At 36.3% G+C, this 16,398-nt stretch overlaps 4 protein-coding genes across 8 annotated transcripts in view; 1 reads left to right on the top strand and 3 right to left on the bottom strand.

Moving 5' to 3' along the window:
- Positions 1-2,358, bottom strand: LOC107622281 (quinone oxidoreductase PIG3). Its single transcript, XM_016324147.2, has 6 exons — positions 1,988-2,358; positions 1,463-1,642; positions 1,287-1,368; positions 995-1,102; positions 735-893; positions 1-484 (listed from the first exon to the last, which is right to left on the bottom strand). The coding sequence occupies exons 1-6, from the start codon at positions 2,237-2,239 to the stop codon at positions 288-290; spliced, it is 978 nt and encodes a 325-aa protein (XP_016179633.1). The 5' UTR covers positions 2,240-2,358; the 3' UTR covers positions 1-287.
- Positions 2,907-4,960, bottom strand: LOC107622280 (quinone oxidoreductase PIG3). 4 transcript variants are annotated; one of them, XM_021113905.1, is made up of 6 exons: positions 4,547-4,960; positions 4,255-4,434; positions 4,033-4,114; positions 3,835-3,942; positions 3,593-3,775; positions 2,907-3,343 (listed from the first exon to the last, which is right to left on the bottom strand). In XM_021113905.1, the coding sequence occupies exons 1-6, from the start codon at positions 4,955-4,957 to the stop codon at positions 3,114-3,116; spliced, it is 1,194 nt and encodes a 397-aa protein (XP_020969564.1). In that variant the 5' UTR covers positions 4,958-4,960; the 3' UTR covers positions 2,907-3,113. The 4 variants fall into 4 exon arrangements, with proteins under 4 accessions (XP_020969564.1, XP_020969565.1, XP_020969566.1 ...); XM_021113906.1 differs by having other exon boundaries at positions 3,593-3,751; positions 4,547-4,953; XM_021113907.1 differs by having other exon boundaries at positions 2,907-3,316; positions 4,547-4,948.
- Positions 9,206-10,012, bottom strand: LOC107622608 (60S ribosomal protein L26-1). Its single transcript, XM_016324571.2, has one exon. It carries the CDS (start codon positions 9,921-9,923, stop codon positions 9,483-9,485), a length of 441 nt encoding a protein of 146 aa, XP_016180057.1. The 5' UTR covers positions 9,924-10,012; the 3' UTR covers positions 9,206-9,482.
- Positions 12,647-16,398, top strand: part of LOC107622607 (lysine histidine transporter-like 8) — a 6,455-nt gene continuing 2,703 nt past the window's right edge. The window contains exons 1-5 of one of the 2 annotated variants that reach the window (XM_016324569.2): positions 12,651-13,071; positions 13,789-13,882; positions 14,596-15,000; positions 15,633-15,766; positions 15,959-16,386. In XM_016324569.2, coding sequence (XP_016180055.1) covers positions 14,618-15,000; positions 15,633-15,766; positions 15,959-16,386 — 945 coding nt within the window. In that variant the 5' untranslated portion in view covers positions 12,651-13,071; positions 13,789-13,882; positions 14,596-14,617. Of the gene's footprint in view, positions 13,072-13,788; positions 13,883-14,595; positions 15,001-15,632; positions 15,767-15,958; positions 16,387-16,398 lie in introns of both variants that reach the window. The other variant, XM_021112870.1, reaches the window with a different exon arrangement.

Raw genomic sequence — 16,398 nt, 5'->3', positions numbered from 1 at the left:
AAAGATCAAATAGCATAACCTTGTACATATAACCACATTAGAAAGAGTAGCTCCGTGTCTCAAAGACTTCAACTTGGATATTGGCTTGAGTCTTACAATGAAACATTCATTTTCTTGGTGCCTTTTGCCAACCCCTAATACACAACTAAGAACATGGTTTCCCTTTATTCACAGCTTTATAGGTTCTTGAGTTCATAATCATACATATAACATAAAGATCAACCAAAGTCAAATGATCCATGCCATGTTGTCATGCACATTGATTCAGTAGTACAGTACAAAGAAGTTCATGGAACAAGCAATATCTTTCCAATGTGCTGGCTGCTTTCCATGAGGCGGTGTGCCTCCGCTGCCTCAGAGAGAGGGAAGTGTTTGTAGACCACAGGCTTTACCTTTCCTTCTGCAATTGCAGGCCAAACATTCTTCTCCACTTCACTAACAATCACAGCTTTATTTTCAATGCTTCTATTTCGCAAGCCGGCCCCTGCATTCAATTCAACAAAACTCTGGTTATTGGTTGTTTACTTGTACAAAAACATCTCAAATTTTCGAAAATTCAATCTGGACTTTGGAAGAAAGCACAATAATTTGGAAACGCAGAGGAAGCATGATAACAAAAACAGATAACAGAGAGTGTGTGAAAGATGTGTTAAGCTATTTTCTATTTTCAACATCTTCCAACATGCAAGCAAAAGCATCCACAAGGAAAGGGTATAGTCCGAAATTTGCAACACCTTGTACAGTAAGACGCTTAGCAAATAAAGTGCGCAGATCTGTTTGTGTTGAAGTGCCTCCTTGAAAGCCAATGATGAAAAGCCTTCCATCAAAATTTAAGCTATCGAGATTTCTTTGATAGTAGGATGCTCCCATACAATCAAGAATAACATCCACACCTGCCACCAAAACTTCATTACATCAACGCACACACTACACAGATTATTTAACACTCAGAAATGCTGGGAAATACATCATGCTTCCTATTGATAATTAATACCTTGACCACCAGTTTCTTCCTTTACCCTTGCAACAAAGTCCTCCGTTTTGTAATTGATGCATACATCAGCTCCAATATCCTTGCAAAAAGCTAGTTTCTCCTCACTACCTGCTAAGCAAAATCTAGAATAAGATTTGGAGAACATTGCTAGGAATTCCAATCAATAAGATGGGGTAATAGAGCTTGAAAAGAAATCAATGCAACTGGAAAATATAAAAGACAACTTATTTCGGCATCTAAATTTATGCAACTTGACTATGGTTCAGTCACATGAAAGCACTACTTAATCAACCTGCAGTGACAAATACTCTTGCTCCTCGGTATTTAGCTATCTGAATTGCAAATGTGCCAATTCCACTGGAACCTCCATGAATCTGAGAATCAATACAAGAGACATTTAAAAACTGACACAATACTCATACTTTCAGAACATGGATTATCCTCCATGAATTATCAGTTGTCTCTTACCAAGAAAGTTTCTCCTTTCGACAATCGACTCATCATAAAAACAGTTGACCACACAGTGCATGACACTTCAGGAAAACTAGCAGCATCCTTTAGAGAAATCCCAGGAGGAACCGGAAGAACTTGTCCAGCTGGTACGGCAACTTTCTCAGCATATCCTCCTCCGGCAAGAAGAGCACAAACCTATGAACCACATCTCACATGTTGAGGTAATTTTCCTTCATAAATCATTGTACAGCACACTGGCAGATGCTAAAAGAGAACCTCATCCAGTGATTATAATTTCCACAAATGCATCATCCATGAGAGAGCAAAAACACAAGTAATGTTCTTCAACCGAATTCAATTCAAAGTTTCTTCCCAAAAAGAAAACAAAGATAAAGAAGCAAAAATCCAATCAATAATGAGCCTCGATCTTCTAGGCACATACACACAAAGCTTAAAAATTTGAAGACACCCAAAATTAAAGATGGGCCTTTTATCACAAACCCATTTCTCAAACCACCAAAAAGAATAAAATTTGATCACCTGGTCGCCGACTTTCCACCTGGAAACGTTTTTGCCGATGGATTCGATGGTTCCGGAACACTCAAGTCCAGGGTAAGGGCTGGCACCTTTGGGTGGAGGGTAGGAACCCTTCCTCTGTAGGGTATCAGCTCTGTTAAGTGCAGTGGCTTCAACTCTAATTAGAACTTCATCGTCTCCGATATGAGGGTCCTCCACTTCTTGGAGCTGCAGCACTTCAGGGCCACCGGGAGTGGTTATCACTACAGCCTTCATTTCTTTGTTCCACTCACAGCAATCAAAGTCAGTAGAAATTTCTTGAGGACACGGCTCTCCTCTTTCCTAGTGTAATCAGTAATCACACTACTCCAACACTCGATTAATCATTAACGTTTAAATACAAAATATACGTATAAATACATAACAACTTATTTAAGATTAATATATATCATTAAAAGCAGGCAAATAATTAAATAAATTAATTGCCAAAGCTCAAATGGCATAATCTCCCCATACTCAATTAAGAGATTGCAGGTTCGAATCTCCTATCTTTGGTAAAAAAAAAATTAAATAAATTAATTGTCCTATCGGAATCTAGGTTCTATATCAGGAGTATGTGGGAGTACGTGTTTTGCTCTCCTAACGGACTTATCCAATAAAATCAAATAATTACGTGCCAATTCAAATAACTGCCTGTACTCACTCCTGACATGAAAGAGGTACGTTATTCACTCTGAATATCATTTTTATTACTCACATTCAATTATCACATGATTAGACCCACTAAGTAACTACCTGTATCCACTCCTCACATGAAAAAAGTACGTTATTCACTCTGAATATCATTTTTATTACTCACATTCTTACTGACTTGAGTGTTAGAGTATCTTTGTGGACTGGTGACATTGATATATGTTCTTTATCTCTAATAAAAAAGAGAGAAAAAAAAAAGCCTTATCATATAAATAATGAATAGTGATTAATTATTCAGAAAAATAAATGGCTACTAATAAATCCATAACCAGCATGAAAACAAGATTACAATTTACAAGAAGTTTTGTCCAACACGATTAAAAGCCAACTCCATCAAGCACTGCATATCATTATGTTACAATGAAATATTCAACAAAGTCATGGATTTAAGGACTTTTCAACATTGTGGGCGAAGCAATATCTTGCCAATATGGATGCTACTCTCCATGAGTTTATGAGCTGCTGCGGCTTCTGATAATGGAAAATATTTATAGACAACAGGCTTCACCTTCCCAGCAGCAACTGCAGGCCACACATTCTTCTCCACCTCTCTTATTATCTCTGCCTTCTTCTCTGCACTTCTAAATCTCAACCGAGCAGCTACATCCAAATTCATCATATCAAGGGCTTACAAAGAAACACATTCAACATTCCATACAACAAAAGATGGGATGGAACTCTTTAGTACATAGATAATGGAGTCACTACAAAAATCAAGTTGATGATCTCTTCTCTAATATAATGCTAATAATCAATGATAAATCATATGGAAAGTTACAAAAGAATCAATAGAATGTTGATCAGTATAGCACGCACTATAGTGAAAAATTCTCTTCGCTAAGATAATGTCAATAATGAATGAAAAATTTGTCATACCATGAATTGTGAGGCGCCTTGTGAGCATACCATTCAGATTTACTTCTCCTATAGCTCCACCCATTATGCTAATGAGGAAAAGCCTTCCATCAATGTTTAAGCTGTCCAAGTTTCGCTGAAGGTACGATCCTCCAATATGATCCAGAATGACATCAACACCTGCAGTAATATAGGTAGAGGCAACTGATATAGAAGCTTCAGTTATTGCACAAGTCAATTTCAGAAGGTGGAAAATGATATACCTTTCCCTCCTGTTTCTTCTTTCACTCTAGCAACAAAGTCTTCTGTCTTATAATTGATGACAACATCAGCTCCCAGATCCTTACAGGCAGCTAGCTTTTCATCACTTCCTGAAATTCAATACTAAAAATGAACAAATGCATGGAAACTGAATATACCTACCATAAATCTAGTCAAGAATCAAAGTATGGGACTATGACCTGCTGTAGCGAAGACTCTTGCTCCTTGGCATTTTGCAATTTGAATTGCAAATGTGCCAATTCCACTAGCACCCCCATGAACCTGTTCATTAGGCAATGACTATCATCTAAGAGTAACATTATACAACGATGTCAAACTTTGAACAAAATATGATCTAGTTAGTTATTCACGAAGCATTTAAAAAGTTATGCATAAATAATCAAGCAGAGTGAGTTATTTACCAAGAAAGTTTCAGCAGCAGAGAGTTTACTTGTCATAAAAACAGTTGACCAAACAGTGCATGCCACCTCAGGAAGACTAGCAGCATCCTCAAGAGAGACACCAGGTGGAATAGGTAGAACTTGTGAAGCTGTAACAGCAACCTTCTCAGCATAGCCTCCACCGTCGAGAAGAGCACACACCTTCAGACAATGAATTCGCCAAAAACATAAAAATTTGATATACATCAAATTGAAGACAAACCCATAAATTCTCTATAGACAACATTTTGAAGTTGACGAAAATAGTGGGTACCTTGTCACCAATTTTCCAGCGGGTGACGTTATTCCCAACCGCTAAAATGGTGCCAGAGCATTCGTGACCTAGATAAGGGGTTTTACCACTTGGAAGCTCATACAAGCCTTTCCTTTGAAAAGTGTCAGCACGGTTCAAAGCTGAGGCGGCGACCTTTATGAGCACCTCGCCGTCGTTGATGAGAGGATCGTCAACATCGTGCAGCTGAAGCACTTCTGGGTCGCCGGGGGTGGTTATCACCACGGCCTTCATGGCTTCCACCGCAACACAACCAAGACTACGATGATGGGGAGTGGTCAAAATGGAGACTTTGCTATGAAAATGTGAGTGCAGATAAATAGCTGCGTGGCACGGTATTGAGTGTACACGAGTATGAGTCATAACTGTTGGAACTTGCAAGTTGCAACTCATAAGTCATAACAATTTGATTGTTAACTCTAGATTCGATCGAGATAAGCCTCAATGTAGTCCCTGAAGTTGCACTCAGTCTCATAGTAGTCCTGAACTTAAAAGTTCCCCATACTTATCCCTGAAGTTGCACTCTGGGACTCAAACTTGTCCTTCCGGCACATTCTGTCCACCTGGCGCTACCGAAAAGCTGAGTTGGCATCTTTCGTGACACGTGGGCATTACAATGGCAAGCTGATGTGGCAGAGTAAACTGTTACGAATCAATTTGGTCCTTCAATTCAAGTTAAAACCCTAATTCCCAATTTTAAAGCCCACGGTGCTCACTTTCTTCTCTTCTCTTTTGTTCTCTGTTCTTGTCTTCTCCATCTTTAAAGTCCGACGGTTATGGCAAACACGAGCAACGCATATGGGAGTATTCAGTTTCAATTTTTTGACTTCAGTCATATTCTTTTGACAAGTAGAAAATGTTGTCACCAGATATTTTTTGAGCACTTAGTATTTAATGTGTTTGTTCATCTGTGTTCTGGTCGTTGAGACATCCACTAGTTCTTGAAAGAAAACACAATAATCATGCTATAATTGTTTCTGGCATTGTTTATACTTGGTAGAATCTTGGGGAAGCAAAATGAATGCTCTGAAGGAACATTCTATATGAACAGAAAAATGAATATCAAGATATTTACAAATGTACAAAAGTGAAAAGAAGGAGCATTATTCACAGTCACAACAATGTGGAACAAGAATGTACTATTTACAATGTTGACAGAATCCTAAACAAGAATCTGAGACTTGGCGGCATCGCAAGAGCATTTAGCCCTGCCACTCTTGCTCAGTGCACAAGCACATGTCTCAAGAATCTCAAGGTCCTCTTCCCAGCACAACATGGCTGCTGTCACAGGATTCTTTAAGAACATCTTAGATGCAAGGAAGCCGGCTAATGTCCATGTCTGATAAAGCCGGGCCTGTTTCCCGATGAACTTAGTGCGAGTGTCATAGTATTCCGGCCATGAATCAACTGGAAGCCTTTTCTCAGCCAAAGCAACTGCATCCTCAGCAAGTTCAGTTCTCCCCATTTTGATGCATGCAAGTGTAAACTGAATGACAAAAATGAATCACATATTAAACCAAAGAGGAAAGGGTAAATAATTATGAAACGACACCATTAAACTTCCATGGTCATAATATTCCCATAAAGAAAAATTTACCTGCCAAAGAAGTGTTTTCTTCAAAGAGCAAGTAGAAATCCCTCTGTAATGGAACCCACCCCATAATTTTAATCTTTTCTAATGGTTGATTGTCTGAGAAGCAATGATGGATTACATTGAGAGTGGTGTTGACATTGTGCAAATCCAAACTATCCCTCACTAAACTTTCACATATCCTTGCTTTCATCTCTGAAAATGGTAACTGATGCTTTGCTTGGAATTCTCATTGGAAACTTGAACACTTTTGTCAAGAATGAGATTGCAGCACTTTCTGGTGTTGACTCACAGATCCAAGAGCTGCCTGATAATCTCGAAGCAATCCATGCATTGTTCCAAGATTCTACAGAGGAGCAATTCAAAAGCCATGCCATAAAGGACTGGCTGAAAAAGCTTTCCGATGCCATGCACGTGTTGGAAGATATCTTGGAAGATTGTTCAATGAAATCCAACCGACTTCAAAGTGAAGGGTGGTTAGCCCGCTTCCAACCCAAGACTATTTTGTTTCGTCATGCTATCAGCAAGAGGATGAAAGACATGGTCAAGAGGTTCCAGCGTATTGATGATGATAGGAGAAGGTTTCAGCTGCCTTTGGGAGTCAGACAGAGGCAACAAGAAGATGATGATCTGAGGCTAACTGGTTCTCACCAGATGTATGGAAGATTTTCATTTGAAGCCATCATCACGGCAATGCTTTTGTTTTTGTGCTCTCTATCCTGAAGATTTTCGAATCTCAAAGGAACAGCTAATTCATCTTTGGATGGCCAATGGACTATTTAAATCCAAAGGGCATTTGGAGGTTGAAGATGTTGGTAACCAGCAATGAGAGGAGCTGCTCCAAAGATCATTTTTTCAAGAAGTATCGATTGACAAGTATGGAAACACCACCTTCAAAGTTATGGTGAGTCTGCAAGCTTGACCAATTTGTCAAGAAGGGTCCACCATGTAAGTTACTCTGGCTTGCCCGAGTTAAATCAGAATACCTTGAAGAATATTGAGTCCTTGAGGACTTTTATTGATCTTGATCCAGCAATTAGCAATCCCCTCATTAGATATCCAGCATTGGTTTTGCGTAAAGTGCAGTTATGTAATTCTCTCCGAGCACTGCGTACAAGATCTTCTGAACTCTCAGTACTGAAAAGTTTAACACATTTGAGGTACTTGAATATTTACAATAGTTACATTACAAAGTTGCCAAAATGTGTTTCTAGGCTGCAGAAATTGCTAATTCTAAAGCTGGAACAATGCATTTTTCTTACTTCTCTGTCCAAACACATGTTGAAGTTGAAGGATCTCAGGCATCTCTTAATTGAAGGATGTTGGGCATTAGTAGAAATGCCTCCAAAAATGGGGGAGTTGAAACAACTAAAAACACCGAATATTTTTATTGTGGATTCAAAAGCCAAACATGGCTTAGCAGAGTTACATGATTTACAGCTTGGTGGAAGACTACACATTAAAGGTCTTGAGAATGTCCAGAGCGAACATGATGCTAGAGAGGCTAATTTGATGAGTAAGAAGGAGCTGAGTAAGATGGAGAAGACAAGAACAGAGAACAGAAGAGAAGAGAAGAGAGTGAGCACTGTGGGCTTCGAAATTGGGAATTAGGGTTTTAACTTGAATTGAGGGACCAAATTGATTCGGGACAGTTTACTCTGCCACATCAGCTAGCCGTTGTAATGCCCATGTGTCACGAAGGATGCCAACTCAGCTTTTCGATAGCGCCAAGTGGACAGAATGTGCCGGAAAGACAAGTCTGAGTCCCGGAGTGCAACTTCAGGGAGTGAATATGGGGAACTTTTAAGTTCAGAGACTTTTAAGTTCAGGGACTACTATGATGCTCGAGTGCAACTTCAGGGACTACATTGAGACTTATCTCGATTCGATCACTTCTTACTTCTATTACCGTAATAATCGTTAAAGAAAATGCTGAACTGTTGTCGGCTGAGTTAACACTGATCAAATAAGAAATAAAATAACAACTCCACTTTCAAGTAGCTACTTGGCTTTCTGTTCTTGTTTGTTTACTCCATATAACTTAGGTACTAACTAAAAAAAGGGCTATATCATTGGCTAAAGCAAATTAAGTTCAACAATAGTTAAAAGCCTAAGCCTTGGTATATATGACATGCAAAGCAATAATTTTCATTTCTTTAATTTTATGGACAAATTGCCAGCTTTTGTTTTTCAAAACAAATTTTTAATAACAATAGTCAGGCGATCGAGCTAGTTTTTATTTCTTCATAACCATCAACAATGAACAACCCTTCAATTTTTATTTCTTCCTACCCATGAACCATGAATAACCTCCTGGCCGAAGGACGATGTCTCGTCAAGTTTATATTGCATAACCTTTGAATGCAAATCATCAAATACCCCCTACAATTTCGGAACATATATCTCGCTCAAGGACAGAATTTTCGAGTAAAAATGCATAATGTAACCATTAATCAATGCCTAAAATTAATATGCCAATTCACCAATCATTCACTATATATATAACTAAAAATAACAAAATTTTATTTCTATATTAAAACCAGTTCTCAAAATCAATTACTATATATTTATACAAATATATGTATAATTTAATTTATTTTTAATGTATATTTTGTATCTGTATTCTACAAGATTGACTGATTTCGATATCCTAATTTGGCGTAAACAATGCATGGTGATATATAACACATGGTATAGGATGGAAAACGGATTAGAGTAGAACTCCTATCCAAATGAAGAGTTAAGAACAAACTCTCGCTTCTCAATAAGCATCTAATCATATCCTTAGAAAGACCAAAGAGGACCATTGATAAACTTCCTAACCATAGTCTGACAAAGGGAACCATCATTAACAAACAAATTTGGAAGTAAACAATGCATGTCAGAATACAAAATTTCAGCACCCTATATTATATCAGCCAGGGATAACTGTAAAATGGGTAATCTCATCACTCATAGCACTGTTTAATCAGAAATAGCATGCAGGACTTGTTACACTATCAAATCTACGATTATGGCGAACCCACGTTGCAAATACAACAGCAACAATGTCGTTCCCAAAAACTAATCAAGCAAACAAAACGAGAGCACCATACTTATTTCCACATTATATATGCCATAATCAGAACACAGCAAAGCAGAAACTAGGGTAGTAATAACTATAAGCTCAGCAGCATTGTGATAAGATTTTGATTTAAAATTAAATGCATAACAAAATTAACCCGATTGAACAATTCAGATCCAAAAATTACAAAACCTAATTTTGTTTCCTTCTATCAGTAATATAACTTCAAACAAAAAGAGAGAGATAGTGAGAAAGAGACTAAATTAATCGACGGTCTGCATGATATCTTCTGGAGCGAACTTGGTGCCCTTCTCCTTATCGGCGGCGGCACGTCCCTTAGCCTTACGGTCAAGGAGAGACTTGCGGTCCTTGTCGAGGCGAAGCTTGGTGATAACAACCTTGGAAGGGTGGATTCCGACGTTGACGGTGGAGCCGTTAACCTTCTCTCGAGTGATGCGCTCAATGTGGATCACCCATTTGCGGCGGTAAACCTGAGTGACCTTGCCCTCACGGCCCTTGTAGGTGCCACGAACAACCTGAACCTCGTCTTCCTTGCGGACCGGCATGGAGCGCACGTTGTACTTGGCGCGGAGGTCGGTGGAGAGGGGTGCGCTCATGAGCACGCGCCGCACGCTCGACGGGGCCGTGAAGTGAGCCTTGCGGCTCTTGCGGCGGCTGCTCGATACTCTTGGGTTGAACTTCATCTTCGCTGTTCTTCTCTCTCTCTCTGTCTCTCTCTCAAATTCTAGGGTTTCTTTTCTCTCTCTTTCTCCAATTTATTCACCTGTTGTTAGGGTTTCCATATTTGTTGTAGTGGGCGTGGCGCTCACGGTTCTTCACTTTGGGCTTCCAATCTATTCTATCGATCTAAATGGGCCTTGATATAAGCCCATGACTAAGAAAGCCCACATTGTCATCTTACAACCTATTGTCTTTGGACTTCGTAACATGTTAACTTGATATGCTATATAGGCCCAATTCGTTGTTCTATCGGCCCATTCACGTTTCTTATCATTGCAAACCAAAAACAAAAAGTTTCTTAATTTTTGAAGTAAAAAAAAAACTTAAATTATTTTACCAGGTTATACAATCACAAATATCTTTTTTGGCATGCGATTAATAAAAATAGTAATTATTTTTATGATATAATATTATATAATTAAATGCACATATAAAATTATTTTACATTCATAGTGTATTAAAATTAAATTCCTATTATTTATTATATATAATGAACATTTGAATAAGTTTGATGTAAAAATTTTAATTTTCTAAAATGTCCTTAGTTACACATAAAATTTTTTGTTATTTTTAAAGCATATTTCCATTAATTTTTTAATATAGAAAATATTCAATAGAAGTTGTACGTTTTTGTTTGTTGTTTTGCCTCGAATAGAAAAAAGAGAATTATAGCCATGTCCAAGCTAAAAAACCACAAACCCCTACAAATTTCATTTTAATAGCCCCTAGTTGTCTTAGTAACCTTTCAACGTTAGTACTACTCCTTTTGTTCTAAATTAATTGTCTGTTTTAGTTTTAATTTTAAGAAGTAATTAATTAAATTTTATTTACGGAATAATAATTAATTAATAATGTTTCCTCCCTTTCCCATAGCTTCCTTTTCTTACCAGACTAGTAGTAGCAAATGGTGAATGGCTTAAATGAGAATTATGAAAACAAGAACACAATGATGTTGTGAGTTTCATGCTTAAAAAGGAAAAGAACTGAAATGATTTAGCAGTAACTAGTAAGACAATTTGTTTTTGTGGTGTATGATGGTTGGGTCAACAGCAGAGAGTAGCAGGCAAGCACGTGGTTGGTAATTTCCGACAAAATTCTTAATCTTCCCACCTTTAATTTACTGTCACTTTTCCAATGTTTAGTCTCAAGTTTCAACTTCACTTTATTAATTACTGCGACTTGTATCAGATACAATGATTTTTAATACTCCTAAGTAGGAGTATATCACTTTATCGAAATTTACAATTAAACTCTTCTTATTTTTTCTATGTATGTATGTGCTTTGTATTATTACTGTATGAAAGTATTTGAGTGAGAGTGAAGAGTGGAATTGAGACTTGAAAGGTACTATACACTCTACTTATTGCTACGCTCCACTTCACCTGAAATCATTCTTGTTCATCATTCATCATTCAAGAGTAATCATTACACATTCCACACTAAAGCATCTTTTCTTCCTCTATACACCAATTTTAGAGTAATACTATAAATTTAAAGAATTATGATAGATTTATAGATTATGCAAGAAAAAAAATACAAATTAGTCCCTAAAAAATTATAATTTAAAATTTATAAACTTTTAAAAGTTACATCATTTTGTATACACGTTCTCTTTTGGTTGTATTTATTTTTGAGAACAGGATAAGATAAGACACTAAAAACAAAATATAAAATTTAGTGTTCTTGTATTCTATTTAGTAATAAAGTAGAACAAATTATAAAAATATAATTTATTTTTTTTTTTATTAAAAAATTTGAGAAGAAAAATATAATAATAAAAAATATAATTATAAAAAATTAACAAGAATAATAAAAAAAATAAAAAATAAGTTGTGTCACTTGTTAATGTCTTTGTGTCTTTCTTATCATATAGACACAAAAAACATTAATTCAGTGTCTCTAAACACAAAGTTTTTTTTCATGTCTCATCTGCCAAACACAATTTTATGTGTCTGTGTTCTTGTCTCTCATCTCCGTAAACAAACCAGCTTGTTGTCAGTTTTCATACGATCATTAAGGTAGAGTTTATTTTGAGATATTGAGATAGAGACTGACTGAGACTCAGTATCATATTTGTTGGTCTGTTACTAAAATTTCTATCTCTGTTTTCAAAATTTCAATATTTCAATACCTCTAAAAAATAGGGACACAGGGGACTAAAATTTTTAGAGATCAAGACTGAAACTTTAATAACATTTTATACCTAAAATACTCTTATTTTAATTAATTAATTTCAATTTTACCCTTTGTGCAAATTAAATTAGAGTTTCATTCTTGTTCTAATTCATGTATTTTTTGTACCAAATAGAATACTGAGATTTATTTCAATCCCTGTCTCTTAGTTTCAATCTTTTTGTCTCTGTCTCTCTACCAAACGCTACCTTATAGATTTATAAATACAATTCTATAAATTTTTAAAATTTACTTATTATTTTTTAAAAAAAAATTATAATTCTCTAGGAAAGTTTTTTTAAAAAACTTACACTTGCAGAGCTTTTCTTAGATTTATAAGCATGTTGTTTTATTTTATTTAATACTTTGTTTAGTTGGATGAAGCAAGTATTAATTAAGCATGGTGAAAATCAAAATGATTAGGAGTGGGGCACTTGCACTCGATTGATTAACAAAGTCACCTCAAATGTCAAAGTCAGACATGAATGGCGTTGATTGATGAACGGCGATTGATTAACAAAGTCACCTCTGTCTCTGCAACACATTCATTCATTCAACTCTTCAAACACATTTTCTTCCTTTTCATTATTCTTATTATTCTCATCAAAGAAAGAAAAAGTGATAAATAAGTAACAAAGCAAAGCATCATGGTTTCTCGTACCAACATCATTTTAAATAACCACACTTGGAGACTCACAATACCAAGTTCCCAAATAAAATATATATAAATAAATAAATAAATAAGAGCTTTAAAATTAGTAGCTAGCTAGTAGCTACTCCAATAACTGTTACTACTTTGGTCTGCTCAGTGCAGTGAATGAAGCAGCAGCAGCATAAGAAGAAGAAGAAGGCTGCATTCATGAGATTCGATTCTCTTTGAAGACTGAACTTGTAGCACTACTCATACCCTTATACTTGGTGGCCTGCCCATATATCAAGGTACTAACTTTCATAATATTGATTACATTGCTTCTTTCTTTAAGCTTCCTCCTGCATTATTACATTCACTACCTTGCTTTTGCTCTCACTCAAATGTTCTTCTTTCTGATTTTGGAGCCATACACTCGCAGACTATAGACTCTGGTTAAGTGGTTAGCATTATTTTATATAATTATATGTTTTATTTTAAGTCTTTTAGTCTATGTAGTAAGGTTTTGCTGTTGTTTGTTAACATTTGTAAACAGTGTTTATGCCCCTAGTGCATTTTGTACCCTCATGTGATTTTTTGATTGATAAATCACTGCAAAAATCCAAGCTTGTCCTTGTTCAAGCAAGATTTAATGAAACAAGAGTTGTCTCATCTTCCAACCTAGCTAGTCTACATAATAGTCATCATAAATTATGCGAGTGTATATGAGAAAGAGGCTGTATAATTAAGTATTTTTTGGAATGGCTTTTTGTGTATCTCAAAGGGTCTATTTTAGATTTTGGATATCTACTTAGAGAACTTGACAGTTCACTTCAGATGAGTCCAATTTGATCTGTCTCCAGTATTCTCAAATCTTTCACAAAGTATATTCCAAGTTTGTAGGCTTGTTAATCTTCAAATGCTTAAATTTCTGACTTGTGTGCTCCAAACTATGAAACTTAAGTTATCTCAGCTGTTATGTGATATGGTGATGATTTGTTTTTTTATGTTTACTTGTTCTGTTTCAGGACATTTGAGCTTTTCCCTTTGACTAATTTTTTTGGGGAAGCTGTTGTTGAAAAATCTCATTGCCAATATTTCCAGCTAGTTTGTATTGATCTTGTAAGTATGCATTCCCTTTTGAAGTGAAGTTTATGTGGTTAACTAAGTGAAGTTTGAATGTTGTTGTTTATGTGGATTAATTTACAATCTACTAGAAGATGATAGATATGATTGGTGCACCTTTTGGAGTAGATGTTGTCTGTATTTGAAATCTTCTAATTAGCAAAAAGTAGCACGCTTCACTATTCCTTTTTGACCTGTTAAAAAAGAATGATTAAGCTGATTGTAATGCTGTCTCCAACTTTTATTTTAAACTTAGACAAAACATTTTTAAATAAATTTTGAATATCATCATTGATTAATCTGGTTTAAGCATTTTCCAGATTGTTATAACTATGGAATACCAAACCAACTGTTTATCAAAGACTAGTTTTATATCACTGTCATCAATCATCAATTTCAAGATGCCATTTCTGTTTCATGCCTGAGTCAATTGAACACTTAACACTGATACTGTAGTTCTGTATATTGTGTTAATGTCTGTGTCACTGTCAACTTCATTTATTGCAATCACAACCGTTACAAAAGTTTAATCAACACATGACTGTAACCAAGTATTTACATTTTTGTCTATGAGGTTTAACTAGGAAGTTAGTAGTACAATTGTAAGACATCAAATTCATAATTCATGCATGTAAGAAACAAAAATGCCTAATGGAGTTCTATACTGTCACTTATGATGCTGTTCCTAAAATTTGTTTTTCTATGGTTAGATAATTTAGTTTGACTCATTCAATGGACGAGAGACCGGAGACAGAACTGATATCCATACCGGCGACACCAAGGGTGTCAACGCCGGAGATACTGACGCCGTCCGGGCAGAGGTCACCAAGACCAGCTTCAAAGGAAGCAAAATCATCAAATGCATGGACACCAACCTCCTTCATATCACCAAGGTTTCTGAGTCCAATAGGGACCCCAATGAAGAGAGTGCTCATAAACATGAAGGGCTACTTGGAGGAGGTTGGCCATCTCACTAAGCTCAATCCTCAAGATGCTTGGCTTCCCATCACTGAATCTCGCAATGGAAATGCTCACTATGCTGCATTCCACAACCTCAATGCTGGTGTTGGTTTCCAGGCCCTTGTTTTGCCTGTTGCTTTTGCTTATCTTGGCTGGTATGTGTTGTTACCTTACATTTTTGTGTAACATTATATTCCTGATCATAATATCTGACCCCTTCTTGTTAAGTGTGTCCAAAATCAGCTAAATGCAAAATTGCAGCACTCATCTGTAGCTGAAGTTCATTCAATTATTTTCAATGTGAATTGTTATCTCATGCATTTCTTTGTAATTGCACAAGCATGTGAAGTCTCTATATTTTCAAACTTTACTTTCACTTTTAGAAATAAAAAACTTGTCAGCTTGTAGTGTCCCTTACTAGGTTCTAGGGACCACTTGCAAAATGTCCATATTCATTCACTCTTGGGTGATTTAGTGGGGGGGCCTTGTGTTGGTCATTTTAGCATTTCCTTTTGGTACTTGCTACATAGAAAGGTAAAGAAACAATAAAAACAAAACAGACCATCATGCTTACATCCTTTCCTCATAATTTGATTAATTTCTAATACTGTTCCAGAAGCACTTTCTACATCTATACCTGTAAAAAATGATAGATAAAAAGAAAGGGAGGGAGTATAACATAGAATAATGCAGATTTAGTCCGAATTAAGCTGATTAGAATATAAAATGTCATTATGAAAGATATCTTAGAATAGTTTGATCCAAAAACATTGATTTTTTTTTTCAGGAGTTGGGGAATCCTTTCTTTAACCATAGCATATTGTTGGCAACTGTACACTTTATGGCTTTTGGTTCAGCTGCATGAAGCTGTTCCTGGGAAAAGGTACAACAGATATGTGGAGCTTGCTCAAGCAGCATTTGGTGAGTTTAATTTATTATATCACATTGTTATGTAAAGTTGCATAATTAACAATGCAAGAATGCTTTACATATAATTGATCCTCAAAAACCATGTTGGGTACTCAAACCAATTTAATTGAAGATTCATACACATGTAACAGTCCTAAAACTAGCATTGCATGATTTGAAAAGGTTTCAACCTTGCTTTTTCAGGGGAAAGATTAGGGGTGTGGCTTGCTCTCTTCCCAACTGTTTATTTATCAGCAGAAACTGCAACTGCATTGATCCTTATAGGAGGGGAAACCATGAAACTCTTCTTCCAAATAGTTTGTGGTCCAACGTGTACCTCAAATCCTTTAACCACAGTGGAGTGGTACCTGGTTTTCACTTCTCTATCCATTGTCCTGTCTCAGCTTCCAAACCTCAATTCAATTGCAGGGCTCTCACTCATAGGTGCTGTGACAGCAATCACTTACTCCACCATGGTTTGGGTTCTATCTGTGAGCCAACAAAGGCCACCCTCCATCTCTTATGAACCTTTGTCATCGCCATCATCTTCTGCATCTTTGTTTCTTGCCTTGAATGCTCTTGGAATCGTAGCATTTTCTTTCAAAGGCCACAATTTGGCACTAGAGATTCAGGTACTAATAATG

The sequence above is a fragment of the Arachis ipaensis genome, chromosome B10, assembly GCF_000816755.2.
Source record: "Arachis ipaensis cultivar K30076 chromosome B10, Araip1.1, whole genome shotgun sequence".
NCBI classification, from domain to species: Eukaryota; Viridiplantae; Streptophyta; class Magnoliopsida; order Fabales; family Fabaceae; genus Arachis; species Arachis ipaensis.
The sequence above is the reverse complement of the archived record's forward strand: the minus strand, read 5'-3'. Positions and strand labels throughout refer to the sequence as shown.